This window comes from Syngnathus scovelli, chromosome 11 (genome assembly GCF_024217435.2).
Source record: "Syngnathus scovelli strain Florida chromosome 11, RoL_Ssco_1.2, whole genome shotgun sequence".
Taxonomy (NCBI): Eukaryota; Metazoa; Chordata; class Actinopteri; order Syngnathiformes; family Syngnathidae; genus Syngnathus; species Syngnathus scovelli.
In genome coordinates, this window is record NC_090857.1 from 12,323,793 (window position 1) to 12,348,143 (window position 24,351).

Below are 24,351 nucleotides of genomic sequence, written 5' to 3' on the forward strand. Positions count from 1 at the left end.
GGCGGCGCTGAGCTTTCTTTGCCAGTGATGCGGTGTTTGCGGACCAGGAGAGGTCCTCACTGATGTGCACCCCCAGGAACTTGGTGCAGCTCACCCTCTCCACCACAGCACCGACGATGATCAGCGGCAGGTGTTTTGTGTGACCCTTCCAGAAGTCAACAACAATTTCCTTGGTCTTGTTTACGTTCAGCAGGAGGTTGTTGTCCCTGCACCACGTGGTCAGAAGGTCAACTTCCGACCTGTACCGAGTCTCGTCGCCCTTCGTGATGAGACCCACCAGAGTCGTGTCGTCAGCAAACTTCACTATGCGGTTGTCGCTGTAGGTCGCAGTGCAGTCATGCGTCAGCAGGGTGAAGAGCAATGGACTCTTGTTAGTTGTTAGTTCTTGTGTTAGGGCTATGATTATAAAAGCTAAATTTGGGATTTGAAAGCAGGGTTTTAAGGGTTAAGATTTCAAGTTAAGCATTGGGTTTCAAAGTTAACAAAGAAAAAGAACTAGCAGTAAAGCACCTATGTAAACTATACCGAGGTGGAACAAAAACATAAAAAGCAAACTACAGTATATCACCATTAAAGCAAAGTTGTTTTTTCTCGTTTTGCTTGGTACGTTTGTGCAGATTCGCAGTCGTCAAGTTCATGGTATCGCACAAAGGTTGAACTAAAGGCAACTTAACAAATTCTTGGTTGCTGAACACGTTTCACCTTTAAATCTATGAAAGTTTTTCAGTTCAGGGATGTGGCTTTGTGTGTTTTGCTTTGTACGATCTTGATCAAGCCATCTGTGAAGTGACACACGAGGCCGTGTCTTGTCTCACTCAAAGCTCTGACTTTAGTTTGACTTTAGCTACAAACAAAAGCATGTGTACACTACTTTGCCTGTGCACAAGTGTGTGGATGCTTCTGGCATCTCTTTTTATGGAGCCGATCTGTCCTTGTCTTGCTGATAAAAAGATCCCCCCCCCCCCCCCCCCCCACTATCTGGTACCTGGGCAAGCAGCTTTGGCCTGCAGATCACATGCCAAGTCAAACCATTAAAATCAGACAAACACTTCCATTTTATGAGCCATTCTACATGCATTTAAAGAGCACTTCTCCCTCTTCAAAGATCCGTTAAAAGCTGCTGTAAATTCCTGTGCCCAAAGCCCTGAGTTCTTATCTCATTTTAGGTTGAACCGTTAACCCGCAAGGTCAAAACCTGTCCTGAATCAAATGGAGTGATTTAAGGTCAAGGATGTTTGGCGTCTGCAGTTTGCTTATTAGTGTTTTCGCTAGCGAGCCTGGCTACAATCTGTCATCACAGCAAATATCTGTGGATTTGATATGTTTTGACGACACAAGTCAGGATCACTTGATTGCGCATATTGGGACAATCCATTTGGAAGCAATCTAAACATTGTTCTGCAACATTGCTGCCGCAAACAGTCTACGCCTGCCAGACTGCAAATATTTACAAAACGGAACGAGGCGCTTCCACCAGATGAAGACAATTGATAGTATTGAGAGCTAAATCTTCATATGATTATGTTTGAGTTAGACTGGGTTCTATCAAAGCCCCTCCAAAACCCTCCACCTCACGACAGCAAATGACAAGTGACGGCAGCGATAGCATGTTTCCAGACACTTCCCATGCGATGTTCTCCGTCATCCATCGAGTTGTTTGTTTCTGCTGTACAAATGGAGCAGCTATGTGTCCCAGAGTGATCGTGTAAATGTTTCACGCCGACTGTATTAATGAGACTGCGCCTCTCTCCGTTGTGGTTATGCTCAATCATTGATGTAAACGAACAGCTTGTGCCACTTTTGTGAGGAAAATGGCTGCTGAAGAAATGTCAGGGCGTTTTAAGTTCGGGTTTTGTGTCTGTCTTGGACTTGCATTAACTGCTTACATGTCATGTAGAAGTCAATCAAAAGCTGTTGCTATTTTTGTCTTGGGTTCAGGTACAACACTTAGTGCGTGTCCAGATGATGAATTTGCAGCAACGTAGTCGGTTCACACCCAGCGTGTTGATCGTTTGCCAGTCGATACGCTCCGATTGCCAAGATGGATGTCAGGTGGTTAATGTGTCCATCGGGAACATCACAGGACATCATCAGTGGTGCATTTTAGAACAAATTATCAGTTGCTATTTGGATGCCGGTGACGTAACTTGACAAGAGAGACGATGGTGTAGCTTTAATGGGTGGGAAATGAGTAGCATCACATCACTATGTTGGCCAAGGAGTCGGGATGACAAAATGTTTTCAATTACAACTTGTGGTTTTACAACACTTGTAGAAATTAAAAGGGGGAAAAAAAGCGCCATGTAGACAGTCAAAAGAACTGTTCCGCAGCTGTGCCAGGTCTGCAACTGGCTATTATGAGTGGGTGACTATCGCCAACTATTTTTCCTGAAATCCCAGATTTTAATCACACCTGAACGGTGTTGTAACAATGCAGAAGTAAGAGCTGACAAAAAATGCAATGTCACAGCAAAATATGCTTTCAAGTAACAATTGAGGTTTGGATGTAAGTTGAATACACAGTATATTGTGTTTTACCATAATCATGTTTCCCAATAAGAGCTCGCAATTTTTTGGTTGCAATACAACCAATCACCAAGTGTGTCGTGGACTGTATATCACGACTGTACTTTTCATTCGCATTCTGCCTCATTGCCCAACCGGCCCAAACAGCTGCGTCCGCATAACCATCATCACTGCCCCATCTCAAACATACCGTAGTCCCGATGCCAATGCCGCAATTGTCCAAAGAGTTATGGGTTCACGACTCCCCTCTGCAGGTCTATAAAGCAGACAAACAGAAGCAGCAGTAGTGCTCATGTGTCTGCCTGCTGCACTGCGGTGACCATTAGTGCCTCCACCAGGCTTTGGCGTAACCCAAATATCATTTACAGTACAGGCACACTTTAAGCCCCTCTGCGATCAACATCCCGATGATAAGCGGACTGTACCGACTGACGGGCTCTTAAGGCACCTTTAGGGCCCTCCATTGACCCCCATATGCTGTCGAGTGGAACCTGAAGAGGCGGCTAATGGTTTCACGGAAGTCTGCTGAAAATAAGCGCAAGGCAGAGTGAAGACAAACACTGATCAACAGTGCGGTTACTAGCGCTCCATGCACCAAAGCCAATTCAGAATCGGGAACAACGCTGCAAAAAAACTCAAATAGAAACAATTACATTTCTTAGAAACTTCTTATTTGGGCTCACAATATATTTCTCCTTAAAAGTCAGATTTTGTGGTTTTTACTGTGACTGCTTGGGACTGGGTTTAGCTTGAAAAAAAAAACTACCAAAAAGATATAAATGGTTGACATTTACAGATTTCGGTGGTGGTTAACATTTAAGGACATCGGTCTTAAAACGTTTGAGGTTAGCCATGTTTATTCGTTTGAAAAACATCTTGCAATATTCCTGTTTTGTTTGCTTTGCAACATTCCTATTTTGGTTCAAAGAAGTAATAAGTTTCTCATTGTATTACTTTTAATCCTTGATGTGATAAACCCAATGGAGACGGAGCACAAAGAATTGACAACAAAGTCCAAAATTTGAATTAAAACGACATGCGCGCAATTATTAAAACCGCAAGAACAATAACACATTAATGAATTTCATGCAGCCTTTTGAATGACGCTAATAAATCCAGTCCTTGTTTAACAAAAGAATGACACTTTTACAGGCTGTCTTGTCAATATTTCATAGGTAGTGGGAATTTGTTTTTGCATCGACTCATGAAAATGTCTGATGGCTTTAATTAAAGCTGCACTCAAGGGTTTTGTCTAATATTCCAGCGATGAGAGGCAAACATTTGCTTTTTTTAATCATAATCAAATGCGACCTGAATAATTTACAGTTTGTCATTGGCAAAGAGTCATTACGATGCAGTTTATATACGAAAACAGATTAAAACGGTGTTGTGGCCTGCCATTTACAAAAATGACACCGTTATCCTTTCTGTTTTTGTCACACTTGTCAAACCACATTCGTCACTTTGTGCGTCTCACTAAAGCAAACAAACATGTTTCTTATTGAATGGGTATGTTCTTTCAATTTACAGAAAATGTACAGAAAATGTACAGAGTGTTTTAACCTAATGTGTTCAAGTCTGCTTACAAATAAAAGTTAAAATCTAGTGAAAGTATGATTTTTAATTTCAAGCAACTCACCTGAGATAATGTTTTTTTTTTTGGGGGGGGGGGGGTTTAGCCTCGCCTGATTTTATCCGCATTGGATAAAATGCAAGTAACATCAATATGACCCATGTTTTTTCTTATTTAATGGGCTGTGCATCTCTAATGTACCATATTTCAATCTTATTTAATGATGTCTGCTTTTACTGTAGTTTTGATTTATCGTGCGGGTCACATTGGCATGAGTTTTTATCCACATTTGAAAAAAGCTTTTTTTCATCCTCTTCATGTCATGATGCGTATCAGGATTAATGTGAATCAAGCCAAGAAGTATTTAATAGACTGTAATGGACTTCATTAACCATGATGGAACATTAAAGGGGGGGGGGAGGACACATAACGGCGTAATATAAACGTACCATCAAATGTGTCTGGTGGCATTTTGTTGAGACAAGGTAACCTGTGAGCTAAACAAACAGCATCAGCAAAGCTTTAAGTGTTCTCGGTGGAATGCAAAGTTCTTCACTGAGCACTGTTCTGTTTTTCTTGAGGTCATTACCGCCACTTAACCTGACAGGGCACTTTGTTTCTCCTTATCTTCTCAATGGCTAAGTGTTTTGCATGTTTGTTAGACTTTTGGGCTGGCATTGTATCAGTGTTTTTTTGCCTGTGACACACATAAGAGAAGGATCTCTTCAAAGACTGACAGGCTCCCTTCTTTGATATTCAGACCTTCAGACGCGTGAAGCGGTGAGGAGGTAGACGTCATTTTGTGTGGATCAGTGTTGGGCCAAAGCCTCACTGATAAGGCCCGATAACCAACCGTTGCTATAGTAACTGGTGAAACTGGTGCTGCGGTATCATTAGGAATGACTTCACTGCACCGTGTTAAGATAACATTGGAGGTCAAAGATGTCATTAAGGAAGATTGTTGTCAGAGAAAATGAACCTGTCAGACTACCAGATTAAGAAAGAAAATAGTCAGTCTGGTACAGAGGGTCTTCAATCCCAACATTTTCTCCATCATTCCCGTTTTTCATTTGGTTGTTCTATATACTGATTGTGGCCGGAAGTGCTATTCATACAAATATTTACTGTATTTAGAACTCGAACAAGCACCATAATGTGAACAAGCACCATAGATATTCAACAGATGGATGTGCGTAGTGGGTGATGCCAAGCTCAACCTTGACCCTAACAAGGATGAGAGAAATAGGAAATCCAGTTCCAAATGCCACATCTGAGAAACACTTTTAAACACCGTTTTAGACTGGACACTGATTTACTTCTGATGACGCCCTCCTATACTCTCTAGCCATACGTAGCAGTCACCAACTGAGTGGAAAATAAATCAAACTGACTCCAAAAAACTCTGATCAACAACTGAAGAGATAGATGAGATAATAATAAGGTAGACGGAGACGGCTAAAGACAGTTGAATCACACAGGGGTTGCTTCACAGGCCTGCTGAATCGCTGGCATGCTAATAAGGCCAGTGTGCGTTTGTGTGTGTGTGCGTGTGCGTGTGCGTGTGCGTGTGCGTGCGCGTGCGCGTGCGCGTGCGCACGTGTGTGTGTGTGTGTGTGTGTGTGTGTGTGTGCCAGGGTGAGAAGCAGGGTGTACGAAAGGGTCTTCATAGGCAGTCATTTGCCAGCATTCAACTCCCATCAATATCAGGGGCGATTAATGAGAATGTTAGGGAGGGTGGGGGGGTAAATTGGGGGCGTGGGGGGGCAGCGGCCAGGTGTCGAAAGAGGCACAGAAGGGGAATAAAGAGGGCAGGGGTAGTGATCCGTGAGGAATTCCAGTTGAGCAGCAACAAAAGTGTTTTGGGGTGGGTGGGTGGTTGGGCGGGCAGGCGGATGACGGGGTCTATAGTCCGGAAAAGTGCTCATTAAAAATCTGCACTTCTTTTGATTTCATTCAAAAATAAAATTGAAATATTATTACTAATACAAATATATAAAATATATGGCAATACAATAAATTGTATTGGAGAAATTCTCTAATTTTTTTTCAATGTCGGGGTTTGTTATGTTTTACAGTAAAAGTAAAAATAAATCTTAAAAAAAACTATATAATAAATTGTATTTTGTGTCAGCTTCAAACAGGGCACAACCTGGAAACGCTTTGAAACATACAAGGAGGGGACCATGTCATGAAAGTGTCTGTGCGAGACCCTTTTCTTCTTAGATGGCACTTTAGGGGGTAAAATCATGTTTCAACCTTGAAAAGTCCCTCCCCATCTTCTGCACCCCCAAGGGAGAAAAAGGCCCCGGTGTGGATGACAAGGGGTCGTGTTCTTTTGGGCATTAGAGCAGCCAAGGTCGTGTTTTACTGTCGGTCGCGCCTGTTGTGTGTGCGCGTGGGTGGCCACACATGTGTCTGAGCACAAGCTGGGGTTTGTGCACATGTATGAAGTGGATGTGTGTTATCAGAACACACACAAACACAAAAGTACGGATGCAAAATGCGTGTGAACGTGTACCTAAGTAGATTTTTCAAGTATCTGGAGTATTGATATTTTATATCAATTGTAATTGAGTAGAGTGTGAGTATTTCTGAAACATTTGGAAAGCATTTTTTATTTGAAGGCTCGTGGGTTGTCGAGTGGGGATTCTGGTTTTCCGCATTCCCTTTTCATCCATGACTCTGGTCATGTGACAACTGGTTCTCACAGGGGCACAGGGTAGCGAGTAACAAGAGGGCAGCATGTTAGGGCCACGAGCCCGTTTTCATTGTTTGGTCAGGGAGCCTCACAGCGCCAATCAGTCCAAGAGACGTCAGAGTGGAGTCCAGCGCTAACCGGACCACAAGGGATAGAGGCAATGCCGTGCCAGCTTCGGTCTGGGAACCGACTCAAGCGGCAGCGTGCAGTATTTGCCTCTCATTTATCTGTCTACGCACCCTTCTTCTGCTTTCTCATGGCTCACGGTATAAAGGGAAAGTAACACAAGTATTGACATAGCCCCTTGTATCAAATAATGAATCGTAATTTGTAATCTTTTGGACAACTATATGCTTACATCGCTCGCTTTGGATGTAAATGTCCAGCTAAGATGTTGACATGGAGAAAAGGTGGAAATTTGAGTTTGTGGAAAAACTGAATAGCTACACCAATTAACAAAGTGAAATTGCCAACACTGCGGAGCTACTCCGTGCTTCACCTCAATTGGCTCCGCCCCTGGTCCTCATGGTAACAAAAAGCCTATGCTAACTGCTTGAAGCTTTGATTTATCATTGATTTAATTTGCCAACTGCCTGAGATGTGCTATTTTTACTTGATACATAAATGTTTTCAGTCAAAAACAGCAAAATCCACAAATCACATCTTCAGGCGAAATCTCAGACAAGGATGACCGCAAAAACAAAAACCATGTAGTTTGTGGTTTTTATTTCATTTTACAAGCCACAGGATAATATTAAGAAATTTGCTCAGAGTTACACTCTGCCAAAGCAATGACAGCAAAAACTTTCAAGCTTCAAATCCCTGTTATTTTAAGATTGCATGGCTAAATCAGATAGGCTCTTAAATCCCTGAAGGCTTGGTGCTGATTTCTTGAGGGGGGGCCTCGACGCTTGAGCTGGTGGTTATCACAAGGTCAGCGTCAAACATCAGCTAAATTAAACTAAATAAATATCAGCGAGTGGAGTTTGTGGCATGGGTTGGTGGGTTACTCTAGTAGGAGTCCTTTTGAAATAAACGCAACCAACAGCTGTGAGAAAACCGCAAGACACACACACACAAAGGTCTCCTTGATTTCCAGTCTGCTCCAGGATCCCCAAGGGTGGAGACCAGCCCTGATGAGGACAATGTCTGGATGTGGTGAAGTGGCAGTTGGAAGATGTGGGGGAGGTTGGAACATCACGTCCTGGACACGCTTCTGTGGGTGACCCAATAGAATAACGCAAGGCCCCGTCTGGAAAACCAGGCCCATTCGCTACATTCAGACGAAGGCTAAAAGGTTAATTGGCCCTGTGCGTCGCTGCACCTTCCTCGGTGTAATTTACTGTGATTAATGCATGAAGGTTACGGGCGGACTCATTTGACGACCGTTCCCGACAGAACGCAATTAACCACATCTGCGTGGACCTGGATAAAACTGCTGTGGAGGCTCAACATCAGCTCCCTTGTTGCACCATTACTTGACTTGAAACGTTCTGGAAGAGTTCCTGGCCGGCTCTACTCTGTAATTTTTATAGGGAACAAACCATGCTAAAGCAAAAGCTCTTTGTTTAGTAAAACATCTGAGCATCGTTTAGAGGATTCGCTATGAAAAAGGAACCGAGAGGTTTCAGCAATCGCTCCACTGCACTGGATCTAGGACGTTAATGCTGTACAAAAGAAAGTTTCCACCTGGAAGTAGTGACTGTTTTTACAGAAGACACAAGAACTGTGACATCCGAACAAAACCTTTTGAAACTGTCTTTTTTTTTCCCCCATCTCTGTTTTTTCCAGCCTCGGCTCGACTGGCACCGTTCCCGGCGTCGATTATTTCCATGTCTCTTTTATGTCAAACTGCCAGGACACTTCTTTCTTTCCAGCAGTGTGAAATGAGAACCTTGAAGGTAGCTAAGCCTCAAAGTGTTGTCTTTGTTAAGCAAACGTAGCCACGACTCAAATGCTGGAGGTTTTTTTATTTTTTTTTATTTTTTATAAAAGGGATTATTTTCTTTGGACATCACATACATTACAAACACATCATAGCACATAAGCCTCACCTCTCGAGGGATTTAACATTTAATAGAGCCTTCTTGTGTTTAGGACATTCCCTCGACAGTGAACAGCCATAGCTAATCTGTGCAAGCGAATGTGTGTCTGCATTAATTTTGCTGTGTATTCTCTCCGTTGGCGTGTGCCTGCATACATTGTGCACATTTTGTCAGCCCGCCGCTGTGACCTTGTGCCTGTGTGCGTGTGCGTGTGCGTGTGCGTGTGTGTGTGTGTGTGTGTGTGTGTGTAAATAGCATGCTCCGGGTGCCTGTTTCGAGACTTTTGCGCGCGCGTGCGTGCGTGTGTGTGTGTTAATAGCATGCTCCGAGTGCCTGTTTTGAGACTTTTGCCGCAGTGTGAGATCGGCTCTGTATGCATTTTAATCTTGGATTATTTGTGCCCGGGCTCGGGTGACAGTGTTCTGTCAGCTCAGTGCATGTTAACATTCATTAGCACATCATGGATAGCAAATAGATGTCACACAAAAGCCAAAGGGAACCGAACCATGACCTAAAAAAAAAAGAATACGGGTTCTTCTTCTCATTCTTGTGTCAAAATTTGGAAAACTTATTTTATTCTTTATTAATCTGAAGGACACCCAGCTGGCTTTCACATTTATATTCAGTCCAGAAAAGTGATAATAGCAAGGTTTGCGTCATTTAAGAGCCACTTCCACCCTTCGGGCTTTCATAAGCTTGCCAATGTCACGTTTAAACAACACAATGTTTTTTTTCTCCTACGGCCTTTCTTTAGAACTAACAACAGCAAAGTCAAAATTGCTTTAATTGTTTTTTATGGAGGTAGGGAGGGGAGGATTCATCGGCAGAAAAACTTTTAAATGAATGCCGACCTTGACTGTGGAACACCACACAGTAATACATTCATACCTACGGCAGAATTTATGCAAAAGAACCTGGAAATGAATATTTCATAGTCTTTTTTTTCTTCGTCAAGGTTATGCAGTGAGCTTTGATTGTGGACGCTTTGTAAACTTGCCCATAGCAACCACTCGCGCTGCATCTCTGTCATCGTTTTAGAATTCATATCAGGAAGCAGATCATTGAATAATACGCCAACGTGGTCAGCTCCTAAGGGGATGCAGAGGGGGAATAGCGGTTAATTAGAATACTAATTAATTTACTGGCAGATTACGCTGGATAATGTCCGTATTGTTGGCCAATCAGGCTGACGCCGGTCACGGGCGTAAATGACACGGGCCATGTGTTCATGCACCTCCAAATGCTGCTTTGGACAAGCCTAAGTGGTGTTTTCTTTTTAAATTAAACAGCAGCAGATGTGCACGTGCTCGGCGTGACAACGAAACGGTGTTGGTACCCAAGGTTAATTAAAAAAAAAAAAATGATTTGGTTGTTTTTTTAATTTAAGAGATTTTTTAACTGATTTTTTTTAATGTAAAATCCATCTTTTAAATTAATTTCTTAATTGCATTTCTTCCATTGCTATTTTTATTGAGTCTTGAATTCAATGGAGATTATTTCTGGTGATTTAAATAAAACGAAACGGTGTCGGCGGCACGGCGAAAGTCGTGTGTCCTAGCACCTCGTTTCGAGCAAAAGGTCTCGAAGCGAGACTTCTATAATGACACAGTAACATAATAATACAGCAATTAGCATTATGAATACAGTAAAATAGAGCTCCTTAAGGAGATGTTTACCAAGGGCCAATTATACGACTCTTGCAGAAAACCGCACTTTCCTAAACTGAGTTTAGACTCATTATTTTAAATGAATATGCACATTGTTTAGTATGCAATGCATATAATAATAAAGATAAACAGAGCTCTTTAAGGATATGTTTACCAAGGATGCAGCGTGTCGGGCAATGAGACATCCACAAAGCTGGAAAAAAAAAATGCAGTTCAACTACACATTTCCAGGAAAATACAAACTAAAGTCTTAGTTGATGTAAATCACATGAGATTTAAGATGATGCATGTTGCTGGTTTTTATGACGCCACCACAGGCTAGTCTGCAGCTCATCTAGAGGACATTACTTTTTAAAAACATCTATTGAAAGTAATTTCATCAAAATATCTCGCTCACAACTGATTACTTAGGAGAAGGTGCAAATTGAAAGGTGATGGCTCAAATCCCCCCAAAAAATCTATAACTCACTGTTTGTGCCTGGTGCCGTAAGGCCCATTCCAGTTCCACCAACGAGCCCCAACATTTGCACAAAAACGATTTCTCAAGATATGACAATGGGTCATTTATGCCCTCTTGTGGAGTTGCCCTCTGTAGAAGTGATGCAGGGTGACACGTCACCTCTTCAGTGAGTGACCGTATTACAGAATGAATGTGTATCTCTGGGCTGTATAATGACCTGAATGATGAAGCAATGGATGACTTGGTGACCAAATCTCTTTGTAATGAACTGACTAGTGATTCAGTAAAGTCAAAAGTCACTAACTGTGGAAACTAACATTGGGGTCATTAATATGAACACCAATCAAGGTAGAAAGTAATAGCACAATATGTAACAAGTAGGTAACACACTTATGACTGCAAGGCTCAAAATAAGTGGTTTTGCATCACTGGTTCACATCAAAATACCAGGTGTGTGGTAGGGTGGTTTTGGCGCCACCAAAGGTAAAGGTCTCCCGAGCACCATTTTAAGCTTGGACTGTCTGTTTAAAATGTTATGTATAACAACCCTGCGTGTAGTCAATTCATAAAGATTTTATGCTGGTGGTAATTTCCTATGCTCATCTTGAGAATGTTCCCAAAACTCACATTCTTGGAGGAATTGTGCATGTTCCCTGTTACTGCAAAAGGGACTAGGAAGAAAAAAAAAGAAGTTTTCAAGAGGAACCTCCGGAAAACTTGAAAACATCCCCCCGCTTCTGTTCATTCACTCAAGGTTTCCTCGTCTTCGAGTTTGCACAAAGCGGTCGAAATGTGACCATTGACCATTCCGCTAGCTACGTCTGACCATAGCCCAAATCTCCCACCCCGCCCCTGCCCCACACTTCATAAACTTCTTGGTCGGCCCTTTGCTTGATTAATACCGCCGTGCCTTTCAGAGAGGCCTCCCCTCCAGCCCGGCCCGGCCCGCATCGAGCAGCCCAGACAAGCCTCAGTCCTCATTATACACAGCTTCCACTCTAGTTCCCAAGATTAGGCAAATGAGCCCGCCAGCAGTCTATAGACACCAACTTGGACCCCACTCCCTCTTTCTAACATCACTCCTCACACCCTCTGACAGAGCTAATGTGCAATTTTACTTACTTACATGACAATTTCAGCTCACTTCATTTTCAAACCGCAAACACATGACAAGTGGCCAGTTGTCCCCGTTTGATTTGAACCATCAAATTCAACTATCGTTCAGTCAGAATGAGTATTAGCTATCAATAACAATGGAGGGTGTGCAAACCTCCAGGTACCAGAGGTTACCAAGCCACTCCGAATCAAGTTCACATTTTGATTGCCTATGTTCTCTCATATCCCAGGTGAATGACCCACACTAGATTTGGTCGGACATGGTCTAATAACTGATAAACACTGAACATTCAGGGTAAAAGATCAAGCACAAAAGAAAAAAATGACAAGCGAGTAATGATTTCAAAGATGCCAAGTGTTCATTTACCACATTTTATCTCCCAAGCATTAAAAACACATTTCTTGTGAGAGTCTAGAGCTTTCCTTATCAAATAATGAAATCTGATATCATAACTTCCTTCTCGCCGCTCTGGATGCCATTCTACTAATGTGTTATTGAGCCAAAGACTCCGCTTTTCTGCCACCGGGTTCTCGGAGTCGACGCCGTAGCTTAACCTTCTGGCACCATTCATTCCCCTGCAGATATGGCAGGAAGACCAAGTCAGCTAATAGAGGATCAAGAGGTCGAGGTGGAGGGTCAAGCCAGGTGAGAATGTCAGGAGTCTCCTTGAGTGGAGATATTGATCTGTTTGATGGAGAATGAATCGCCTTTAGGAGCTGTCCTCCAAATGTTTAACCCTTGTGATGCTCGGCCATGCACCACCACCTCATTAAAGCGCTATGGCGGAAAAATGCTGAATAAAAAAAAAAAATAAAAATAAAAAAAAAAAAAAGGGGTGTTTCCACGATGGATGTGTGGGTCCACTGTTTACAATGCTTCTGTAAACATGCATTTATTATGGTATCTTGGGGAATCGTCTTGGGTAGGATTTCACGTTATATAAAAATGGTAGTCCATCGTAAATCAAGAAGCCTATCTCAGTATGGTACAGAGGTGTATCTTGCTCCTGCACTAAACATATTAGCCACACTCCTACGCCATAAACAAACACAGTGCAGCTCAGCCGCTGACAAGCAGACATCTTGGCTAGCGATATGCTTTTGGCGATACGTCAAAATCGTTAACGCCATTCTCGGGCTCCTCTGATGCAGCCAAAGCAATAACAACAAATTACATTGATGGTTTTTATAAGATAATAAAGACTGTCACTGTTGTACTTTGTGATAGGATGATCCGCAGTATACTCATCTAAAATCAGATCAGGCAATCTAGCCAGCCACCTTAATGATGACATGCACGATAAAAAATTGATGGAAGGATGGAAATTTAGGACCTTTAGACAAGGGTTAAGTTTGTTTGTGATTTTTACTCATGAGCTAAACCGTTTGACAATTTTCACTTTCGCTTGTGACCATTTGTTTGAACTCCTGTCTGTACTTGACGTGATGCTTATTTTAATTTCCCCATTGTGAGTTGTAGCCTTTGCAGACGAAAATATATTTTAAAAATATATTAAAAACAGCTGCACATCAGCCTGTTATAACAGCCCCAGGGATACCGCGGGGCATTTGCAGTCCGTCTTGAAGAAGGACAATCGTAGAAAAATATACATACATATTCATTTTCATCTGTTTGGCTTGGCAGCAAATGTCAAGTATGTATTCAAATATGGTTCAGCGGAGGATGAATATGAACTGCAGCTTGTCAGCGTGAAACCACTTAAAATAGCACCCTTCAATTTGATGTAACAACCGTCTCTGTTTTCACAGCGAGAACCTTAATGCGCATTCTGTCTACTCGCACAAGAACACGGATAAAATGGCTTTTTTATGAAGAGAGTAGACTCCATGACACTTAATTTATTCAGCTTCCGCAAGATAATCTGCAATAGATACGTGACAGAGTCTTGGGAACGTAAGGACAGGACGGATGTAAGTCGGCCAATAAAGCCCCGGCTCTGGCGGCATTAAAATCGTCTGCTAGCCAAAAAGGTGACACACAGTTGAAGTGCAACTTTACAAAAATCCACTTCACTTGACGCAGGAAGCTATCACCATCCTTCCAAACTGTGGAGAGGAGTATGAATCCTGAGCAGGCCCCCCGGAGAGAATAGCGATTCATCATAGTCTGCAATCAGCATGTTCGAAGATGGCCCACAGCCAAAATAGCACTTTAAAAGCCTTTGAAAGGAACTCTAAATCCTATTGATTGGAACTACGCAGTCATTCTGTGGCGTTAAAAAAAAATGCTAATGTTTCTTTTTGATTAAGTCAATATTAGAGTAAATATGTAAAGGAGAGATTGGTTATTGAAAATGGATGGCAATGACATAAAGTCCAAATCAACAACCAATAAGGACACCATTTATTTGTTGTGTTATTTATTCATTATTTATTCAGCACGCTGTTGTTTACTTGTTTACTTGATTGTCTGTAGTGGACCATGTCTTGTCACCGTGGGATAGGGGGGAACGAAATTTCGGTTTCTTTGTGTGTCTTTGGCATGTGGAGAAATTGACAATAAAGGTGACTTTGACTTTGATTGTTTCTCTCTATATGTGCCCTATAAATGGCTGGCAACTTATTCAGGGTGTAGAAAACTCTGCTGAGCTGAACTCTAGCTCACCCGCGACCCTAATGAGGACATGCGTTTAAAAAAACCTTTGTATCAGGTTAGTGGAATCAAGTGCATATTTTCGAAAAGCCGCAAAAACCTCAGAACGTCAGGTTTCATTGGCCATGTGCAAACATGCAGTTTATCCATTTAACATTTAGCATTCTCATGTGGTAATAGAACACTATCGTTTATCATTGCTCGTCCAAATAACTGCACTCTGGCCCATGTTTCTCAAGTGGTCCAGAACAATGTGATTATAATGAGAAAAATCTGTAGCATTTAGCCGCCGTTAGCATTTCATTGTTTGCCACTTGGCTCCATTACGGCTTTAACCTGAAGTGGCTCTTTGGCATGCCTGCAACAAAGCCCCTATAATCAAACATCATGCCAGTGCATAAAGAATGTCATTAAGGCAAATAAGCTGTGTTAAAGCACTCGACGATGCCTGTTATTTATTGGTATGGTCGTATATTCGTTCCGCAATCAGTCTTGAGTGGGGTCAAGGCTTGCTTTTTTTAAATTTATTTATTTTATTTTTTTTTTGCACACAGGCTTGTTTTTATCTTGGCATAAAGACAAAAAGGAATCATGGAGCAATTCCTTTATATAAGCCTGGTTGGACCCTGCAGTTCCACAGTGAGCACAGCAATCACATTTATTTTTACAACAATCAAGTCAGTGGCTTTATTGCCCAAAAGGTGATGGGATGTAAAATAGGCTCCATGATTCCAATGCATAAATTGCTATAATTTGATCAAAATTTGCTGGTCGAGTAATTCAAGATCTGCGGTCTTTTGCTAAAATAGTGCAGACAATTATAAATAGCCGAATTGTCCAAAAGATAACAAGCGAGGTTAGCCAAGCCAAGATGCCCTTGTTATTTTTAGTTGAGTCTGTGTTTGTGTGCAGCAGAATGACTCGTTGATGTGCTCTCTGGGAACGTCATGGTCTTGAATACAGCTGCTGCAGACAGACTCTCCCGTCCAGGAGCAGCGGGAATCCGTAAGACAAAAAAAAATAATTAAAAAAAGAACAAAAAAAAGAATGAATCTCAGCTCTCGGCTTAGAAGTGCAGCATGTCCTTTAGGGGACCCAATCATTGCCGCAATCAGTAGGTTTGCTTTCCTTCAGAGAATGATAAACATGTCAGATCAAGTATGGCTCTCTGGTCCAGGAGGTGACTGATGCAAGTCAAGAAGGTAAAGCTAGCCAAACGACCCAGACAACGCTCATGGTTCAACATGGAAGCAGCATCTGAGAAACCAGGACAGACTTCTTTGTCTTAAGCAGAACTGACATGATGAGTGGTGTATTGGGAACAAAAGAAAACCAGTAACACGCTACGATGAGATATAGCCACACTGTTGTCCAGTTGCCCACCATCTAGACATGCAAACTGTTGAACTATTTCCCAGGAGTGACATGGAATCTGGAATTTCATAGATTTGCGGGTTGGGACACAAGTTCTTCCAGAGTAGCCTTCCCCAAACTCTTCCCGCATAGTTGGAAGCATAAAATAGATACAGTTGAGTCCGGCAAACTTGCTGAGCCGACGCAAAGCATCCAGCATCTATAGTTCCTTGAAAAATACTATCCAGTTCCTGGGAAAACAAAACCAAGCTGAAAGTTGCGCCATACCCATCCAAGTGACACTCCAGAGGTAAATATTGAGATACACTTGAAAATCAATTCATGAATCAAACAAGAGTTGGATTTGCCAAAATACTTCGGAATCCCAATGCTGTATTCCACCAAAGTAATTGACCATTTGCTAAAACACACCCCAAAAATGCTTTGTGGCCAATCACAGCAAAGGACAGAAGAGGCTTAACACCTCTTGTGGGACGCCGTTGAATTGCACAATACATTTATAATTTGTTAATCTATTTCCACTATTCCCATTTGATTCTAATTTTACTAATCAGGTTGAGGAGTATCATGGACCGTTCTGTTAATCATATCTAATGTTCTAGAGCGGGATACATGCAATGCCTTGGAAATCAGTGGTTAATGGCAATTGTGCTCTTATGCTAGGCAAAGTAGTTCATTGTTAACCTTAAAATCTGTTGTACGTTGGAAATCGCAGACCCCCTTGTAGAACTTGAGGCTATCATCCCCTCTATTCCCTTAGCTATACTGTGATAACCATCAAATAACAGATTTTCAAATAATATCAACAATTGGTGTGTGGGCCGATGGGTAGACGTGTGTATGAAAAGGAATCAGAGTGTAGTGAAAGCTATGATACATCCCTGTGGTCGAAAATAATCCACTGTTCACAGTTGACAAAAAAGATTACATGTTGACCTATTGAGCTATTGATGGAATGTTCCTTCCTACAGTTGCTGCACCAATGATCCATGTGTGTGTGCGGGAGTGTGTGTGTCGGGTCCCTATCCTGCCAAGCCAGGCCAGAGCAATCAGCACGTTAAATCGTGCTGCTGACAAGAAAAAGGCAGCCGGTGCCGAATTCCACGCTCCAACGCAAATATGTGATTACTGTTTGCAAAAAGTCCCACAGTCATTCTAGTCTACAGGGTCTACATGCAATTCTTTTCTAGAGGGAAGGGGACAATGGTGGACGGGGTGGGGGGTGGGGACTAATGACTCATGCTTCGCTGACGGATCACCGCTGTGTGTATGAAATGATGTGCATTTTGACAGGAATGATGGTCACATGGGGTGGTTGGGAGCTTCAAGATTTAAACCTCTGTCAAAAAGATCAACAAGATGGTGGACATCAGGCAGAATGTCAAGGGAGATTATTGATGTCCTGTTATGTGCACACATAAATTGCTCGTGAGTGTCGGGGAGGTTATAGATTGTCCATGCGGAATTCCCATCCCAAAAACACGCCCTTAAGTCAAAACTCAGCTTTAGCTCATACCAGGTGTTTTCTAGTACGTTTCCTTTAACTGGGTCAAATTGACCTCGATGAAAGCTTGAAATTAAAGCTAACGACATTAACAGGAATAATACTACTGACACAAAAGGGTAATGATTAAGTTTATTTCGATTCCCACCAGCAGTCAGACTAAGGGCAATGGAGTATCATTCTCAGTGGAGTTTAATTGCAGGCCTATCGGTCTTTAGCCAAGATGTGTGCAGAGTCAAATCTGATGGCGCCGGCTGTAAGTCAATGATATCACTGTAAAGCCACCGTATAATGGATGCCTGTTCGCTAAATCCAGCCATACTTTACGCCTGACACAAACTTGCGTCTTCTCCAGGGCATGAGCAATGACAGCCATGCGGAATACCACACACACACGCCCTCTCTCCGCACATCCCCAAACCTCGACTTTCTTCGCCGCCCCGTTACCACGGCGCTTGCTAAAGATGTCCTCCAGTGAGACAATGATCGCTGCGATTAAACCTCTCGTAAAACCGCTTTTTATATGCATAAATCCTTTCTCCCATGAAGCGTGTTTTTGGATTATGATGGCCGAGTGTGCAGCAAAATATGGACTGTGGCTGCAGTGGGAGGAACCGGACGGTGAGGAAGGGTGGGATTGGGCCAAACAGAGATGATTGGGGTTTGGACTTTCGTGACCTAGGCGCAGCGAGCACGGGAGAGCTTGGAAAAAGTACAAGCTACTGCTGGCAGGGTAAACATTGTGTCCTTCTGTGTGACCCAGATAATTGTTCTCATCAAGGTAGTTCTCAGTACTATTGTGAATTCCGGTGGAATAAGAAGCCAGGACTGTTTAATAGGCTACATTTCTACCATATAAAGGTGCCATCCAATAAAAAGGTGACAAAATAAATATTCTATCCATCAACAGCAAAATTGAAATACAAATTGAAATCAAATAATGAAATGTTGATCGTGTTTTTCATTAAACCAAATGTTTTCTAATTGGCCTGTCCGTCCCAATACTTTTGGGGAGGTGAGCATATGTCCTTGCTTGTCAGGCGTAAATATACTGTAAAAAGATTTACGTGTTGTTCCACTAAAGCTGTCAAGCAACAGCTTTTTCTTGCCAGTTTTTATGAACAGTGAACAGAGGAATGGTTCTGCCTCAATTAAATTGAAAATATGGATAGCTGAGCCGCGGCGTTGTCTGAACAGAGTTGCGGTGAAAACAAAAGATGCTCTTGAGGGAAAGGACCAGACAAAGACAGGTGATGCCGCAGTCGACATAAAAGAACGTGTGAGGCGAGATATCTCAGGCATAACACGTTTATATTTAAAGTCTCTTCTCGAACCGACTTTGTCAAGAGCCGTCATCAGCGATCAATTTGGGACACATGCTATTAAGGCAATCAAATGGAACCCTGCAGTTGTCACCCCTTCTTCACTTTTTGTAAAACTGACTTAAGTCTTCCTGTTTGGAGCGTCTGACACTGCTATTCAAGTGCATGAAAAAGAAAAGAACACTACTCAACATGCACATCTGGTGCTGTCTGAAAAAAGAATAAAATAAAAAATGGTCGCCGGCACACTTGCGTCATTCCGGACAGCTTGCGACTAAATGACATCCTCATCCCAAGATGAAGTGACTGGTAACATATGTATTTACGCAAAGTGATGTATTGTTGGGACAGTTCTGCTCTCACATTAGCATTTTTTTTTTTTTTTTTTTTTTGAGTGGTGTTGACGTGTGGGTGGGAGACAGGTGCTGGACGCTGAATGAAAGAAAAAAAAAAAAGGAACCAATGGTTCTGTTTGTTGGAGAATAAGTACCCAGAAGGATAAGACAAAGGAGATAAAGATGGCGGCAAATGTTTTGAAATGGCGCGATGAGAGCGAACGCTTGAGAAGTGCCCTCCAGCTACATGAGTGGATGCAACAACAACAGCATAAGGGAGAGTTTAGCACACTTCCTTTAGGGCGGTGAAGCTGCACTTGGACCCCTTTTGCCACGGTACTCAGCAACAATTAGGAATGGCCATTCAACTCATTTTCTTGACCGACCATGCAGAAAATTAACCATCAATAATTTCAATAAAAGTGTACTACTTGCAAAAAGTATGGCTCATATTCAGAGGTTTTGTGATTAAGGGGAAATAAAAAAAATAAATAAATACATTTTGTACTTGATTCGCTGGAAATTTTTTTTTGCTTCCCAAGTATTGGTATTTGTTAAAATTCATGGCAGACATACTTGATGCAACACTATGAACATTCCAAAGTTAGAGGAGGTCACAATAAATTTTGCTGTAAATGCTTTTATGCATGTGTGCCACTTATCAGAAGCAAATGCTGTTGGTTAACGCATTTGAAAAAAAGAAATAATAATAATGCTAGTCTGCTTAATATTTTAGCATATTAATATTTTACATATATATATATATATACATATATACATATATATATATATATATATACATATATACATATATATATATATATATATATACACATATATATATATATACACATATATATATATACACATATATATATATACACATATATATATACACATATATATATATACGCATATATATATACATATATACATATATATATACATATATATATATATACACATATATACATATATATATATACATATATATATACATATATATATATATATACATATATATATATATATATACATATATATATATATATACATATATATATATATATACATACATATATATATATACATACATATATATATATATATACATATATATATACATATATATATATATATACATATATATATATATATATATATATATATATATATATATATATACATATATATATATATATATATATATATATATATATATATATATATATATATATACATATATATATATATATATATATATATATATATATATATATATATATATATATACATATATATATATATATATATATATATATATATATATATATATATATATATATATATATATATATATATATATATATATATATATATATATATACATATATATATATATATATATATATATATACACACACACACATATATATATATATATATACACACACACACACACACACACATATACACACACATATAGGGATAGTAGGAAACGCAATTTCGATCTCTGCGTGTCTTGACATGTGAAGAAATTGACAATAAAGCAGACTTTGACTTTGACTTTAACGCTATGATAGTTCTCAACAGCATCATTGCTCATCTTTTGTCTCAACTGCCACTAATTGATTTTCAACTGCAAACAATTAACAGAATTTTGTTTTGGGGAATGTAGGAGGAAACCAAAGTACCACAAGGACTCTCAAACATAGACGGGGAATGAGATTTTGAACCCAGACCCTCATACATGTGAAGCAGGTGTGCTAACCACTAGTGCACCAATTCATTCTGCTTTTAGCAATTGTTGTGGTTTCGCATACAAGAAACAACTGAGGAACATTTGTGTCATTTGAGCCACCCCGACTTGTGCTTCACACCTGCTAAACGCGACTAATCCCGCTTCCGGGCCTCTGATTTCCATGTTAATGCCACAGTGCTATTATATTAAAAAAAAAAAAACAGCCCGTACAAGCACAGCCTGCAGGTGTTGACACAAGTGTGTGTTAGTGTGTATAAAAACAGGGCAATTTGAGCATGCTTGAAAACCCAGATTAATCCATGTTTATAATCGGAGCACAGCTAAACCACTCTACATTATTTCGGAGCTAAATCTGTATTTCAACAACAACAACAACAACAAAAACACACATTACTGGAGGCAGTGCAATCAAAGGATCCCCCGTTTGTGTCCAATGTGCCGTTTCTCTGATCTCGTGGCAGGACAAGTCAAAGCGAAGCGTAAAAACGAGCCAGAGCTTTTCCATTCTGCTCAGCGAGGCAAAATATAGCCTTTTCATTGTGTTAAAAGTGGAAGAGTCAGGGCGCCCGAGGGCTGTCTGAAGCAAAGACTCGCATTCTCTCCTTCTCTCTGTGTTCATCTCAACTGGAAATCGCTCGAGCCGCCATGTGGAGGAATGGATGGATGGAGGTGAGCCAATGATTTGATCGCTTTGCATCTCCAGAAAATAGCCCTATGGCAACAAATGTGTTCTCTTTTTAAATAATGGAACACAAAGAACTACTGACAGTGTCGACCATGACAAAGCGCTAAAGCACATTCCGACATGTTTGGGCATTTTGCTTCCATTCCAGTCAAGTCACAAAAGGCCTGATAGAATCCAAATGCAACTTTTCCACAAAGCTTTTTACCTCATCGCAATTCAACTAACCACCAAGTGGCTGGACAATCAAAAATGCTTTGATAAACAATTTTTCAAAAATTGTATTATATTGGTTTTGTCTGTGGTCAATTAAATGATATTAGTTTGCATTTCAGGACCTCCAATCCATAAACACTTGCTTTTAGACCAACCTTAAAATGGGGTTCGCATGTAATGTGGCCAAATCAGAGCGCGTTCCTTCCCTTCTGATGAAAGTCATTTGAGGAACCAACCCTTGGATGCTGCTTTAAAAGACTATCCTGAGCGAATACGCAGCTGTGAGGTTTAAGCGTGATCTTTCCTCTCTGATCTATTAAAAATAATAAGAAAAAAAATCTATCAAATGGCAGATGCTTGACTTGCTTGTATCAAAGTTGCATTTTGCTCAGCGGGATGTAAATGGCTTGATTCAACGGCTGCTGTCTTGTGTAAACTGACATTTAGGGAGAGTAGAAATAGAGCCCCATGCAGACTGGGAATAAAACAGTAGAAGCAGTGGTGATAAAAGCGGTTAGAATATTTCCATGGGCGATAGGCAAAAATTATAGTGCTTGACATAAATGAAAATGGTGCATCTAGACAGCATGGAAAGGTCAGTCAAACGACAACAAATGGTGTTTTGTTTTGAAATTAAAAGCGAGCCTGAGAAAAGCACCAATGTGGGCTGGAGGTGAGACAATCATCAGGGAATAATGTGTAATTGTTTTTTTTTTTACCACTTTACACGATGATGTTGTAGGCGAAATAAGTAGAGTAAATGATTTTTCAGATTTGAAATTAGCGGCCCTTGCTTTGTCGTTATGAACAATTACAATATGGGCAGCTTTTGACATAACATTGACAGCTTTGTCATGCAAGTATTAAACTATTTTATATTTTCTTTAAAACAGATTGTGCTCAGTGGAAAAAAATAGTTTATATTGCCACAAATATTTCAACAAAATTTTAAAATTCATATTAAAGCTTTAATTTTAATAGTGTGATATTTTAGCTCACGGCTATACAGTCGGAATCAAACATATGACTTAATTTTATTTCTGTATTATTTTTACATGAAGACAAGGTAAACTGAACTCAATCAGAAACAACAATGATGTGCTATGAAGTGGCACAACAACAACAACAACATAAACACGACACCCGTGGCCACGTGTGCGGAATAAAAGCCTATTTAGACGCTATGAATAATAATGTTCGAAATGTTTGGCCTGATCGTACGACATTCACTCCTTTCAATAGTCTCTGCTGGATATATTTTATTGATTTCACAGGCGCAGCGGGTCTCCTGAGATTTTCTATGGATTTTCCAGCTGCCCTTCGAAATGATCCATTGTGATTTTATGAAGAAAAGAAGCCCTGCTTGCCTGTCTGCCCGCCTGCCTGGGGATGGTAGGGAAGACAGCCAGGCTCGCGCCACCCCCTCATTGTACACCTGATTTCAGCTTCCTAAAGCCGCATTACTTCACGACTGCAGTGTGATTGCAGAAATTGTGCTCATTACCCTCCTGGATACGTCTGCGGTGTTATTTCTACCAGCTCCATTAACATGGGCACCATTTATACTCGCTTACTCCAGCTGGAATCATTCACCGTACTTGGAAACGAGGATAAACTTAACACAGACGGTTTGTTTGGAGAGAGTGCATGAACAAAAGCCACACTCTGGATAAGTGCTTATGTAAATTCTTGGAAATTTTCTCTGCCCGAACGGTGCATTCATCATCTTTTGCTGAATACGAAATAGCAATAAGAGCAGCGAGGCGTCAATTTATTAGTCGCCGCTGAGATTTAATCTTTGCTGAGTTCTTCATTTTGGATTTCCAAGGAAAAGCTGTTATGCTCTGAAGTGGTGCAAGCTCAGAGGACAAATAAGTAGGCTCGCCGTGGCTTGCGAGAGTTACGACTATGGCCCTCTTTGAAATAGTCCAAATATGTCGCGTGGGAAAATCGACTAAAAATTGCATTCAAGGACAGATAGACATTCCAAAAAGTTCTTTGAGCCATGCTCTGTAAAACTGTTGATTAATTTTAGATGGAACGAATATAAAAAGGAAAGCAAATACAAATTGTATTCCCACGATTGAATGTTGACTCACGAGTTGTAGCAAGAAAGCCAGCAGATGAATAAATAAGACAAAAGGTCCTTTAAATAGGATTGTGACAGATTATCTGTAGTATAAATAACCATCTTTGTATGCAGTTAACAAAGCAACTTTTTCTATACCACGCCGCTGAGACTAACCCCTTTGGGAAAACCAACTTGTCCAAAAGATAACAATCAATAACATGGAAAATTGTGCGTCCCTGGTAGCGCAACTAGGTTTTGTTTTGGAGAGGGAAGATGACACAGAGCGTTTAACTTCCTGCGGAGATCAATCAATGATGCAGCAGATTAGTTTCCAATGAGAAAGGTCAGTAAAGGAGGGGTCACAGTGGACAGACCATATGGGCCGG

The 24,351-nt window shown here is 40.8% G+C and overlaps 1 protein-coding gene across 4 annotated transcripts in view; it reads right to left on the reverse strand.

The window, feature by feature from the left end:
* ephb2b (eph receptor B2b) overlaps nt 1–24,351 on the reverse strand; it is a 96,588-nt gene that overhangs the window by 64,448 nt on the left and 7,789 nt on the right. For all 4 annotated transcript variants that reach the window (XM_049733440.2, XM_049733438.2, XM_049733441.1 and 1 more), the window contains exon 2: nt 10,664–10,702. In XM_049733440.2, the coding sequence (XP_049589397.1) occupies nt 10,664–10,702 (39 nt within the window). The remainder of the gene's footprint in view (nt 1–10,663; nt 10,703–24,351) is intronic.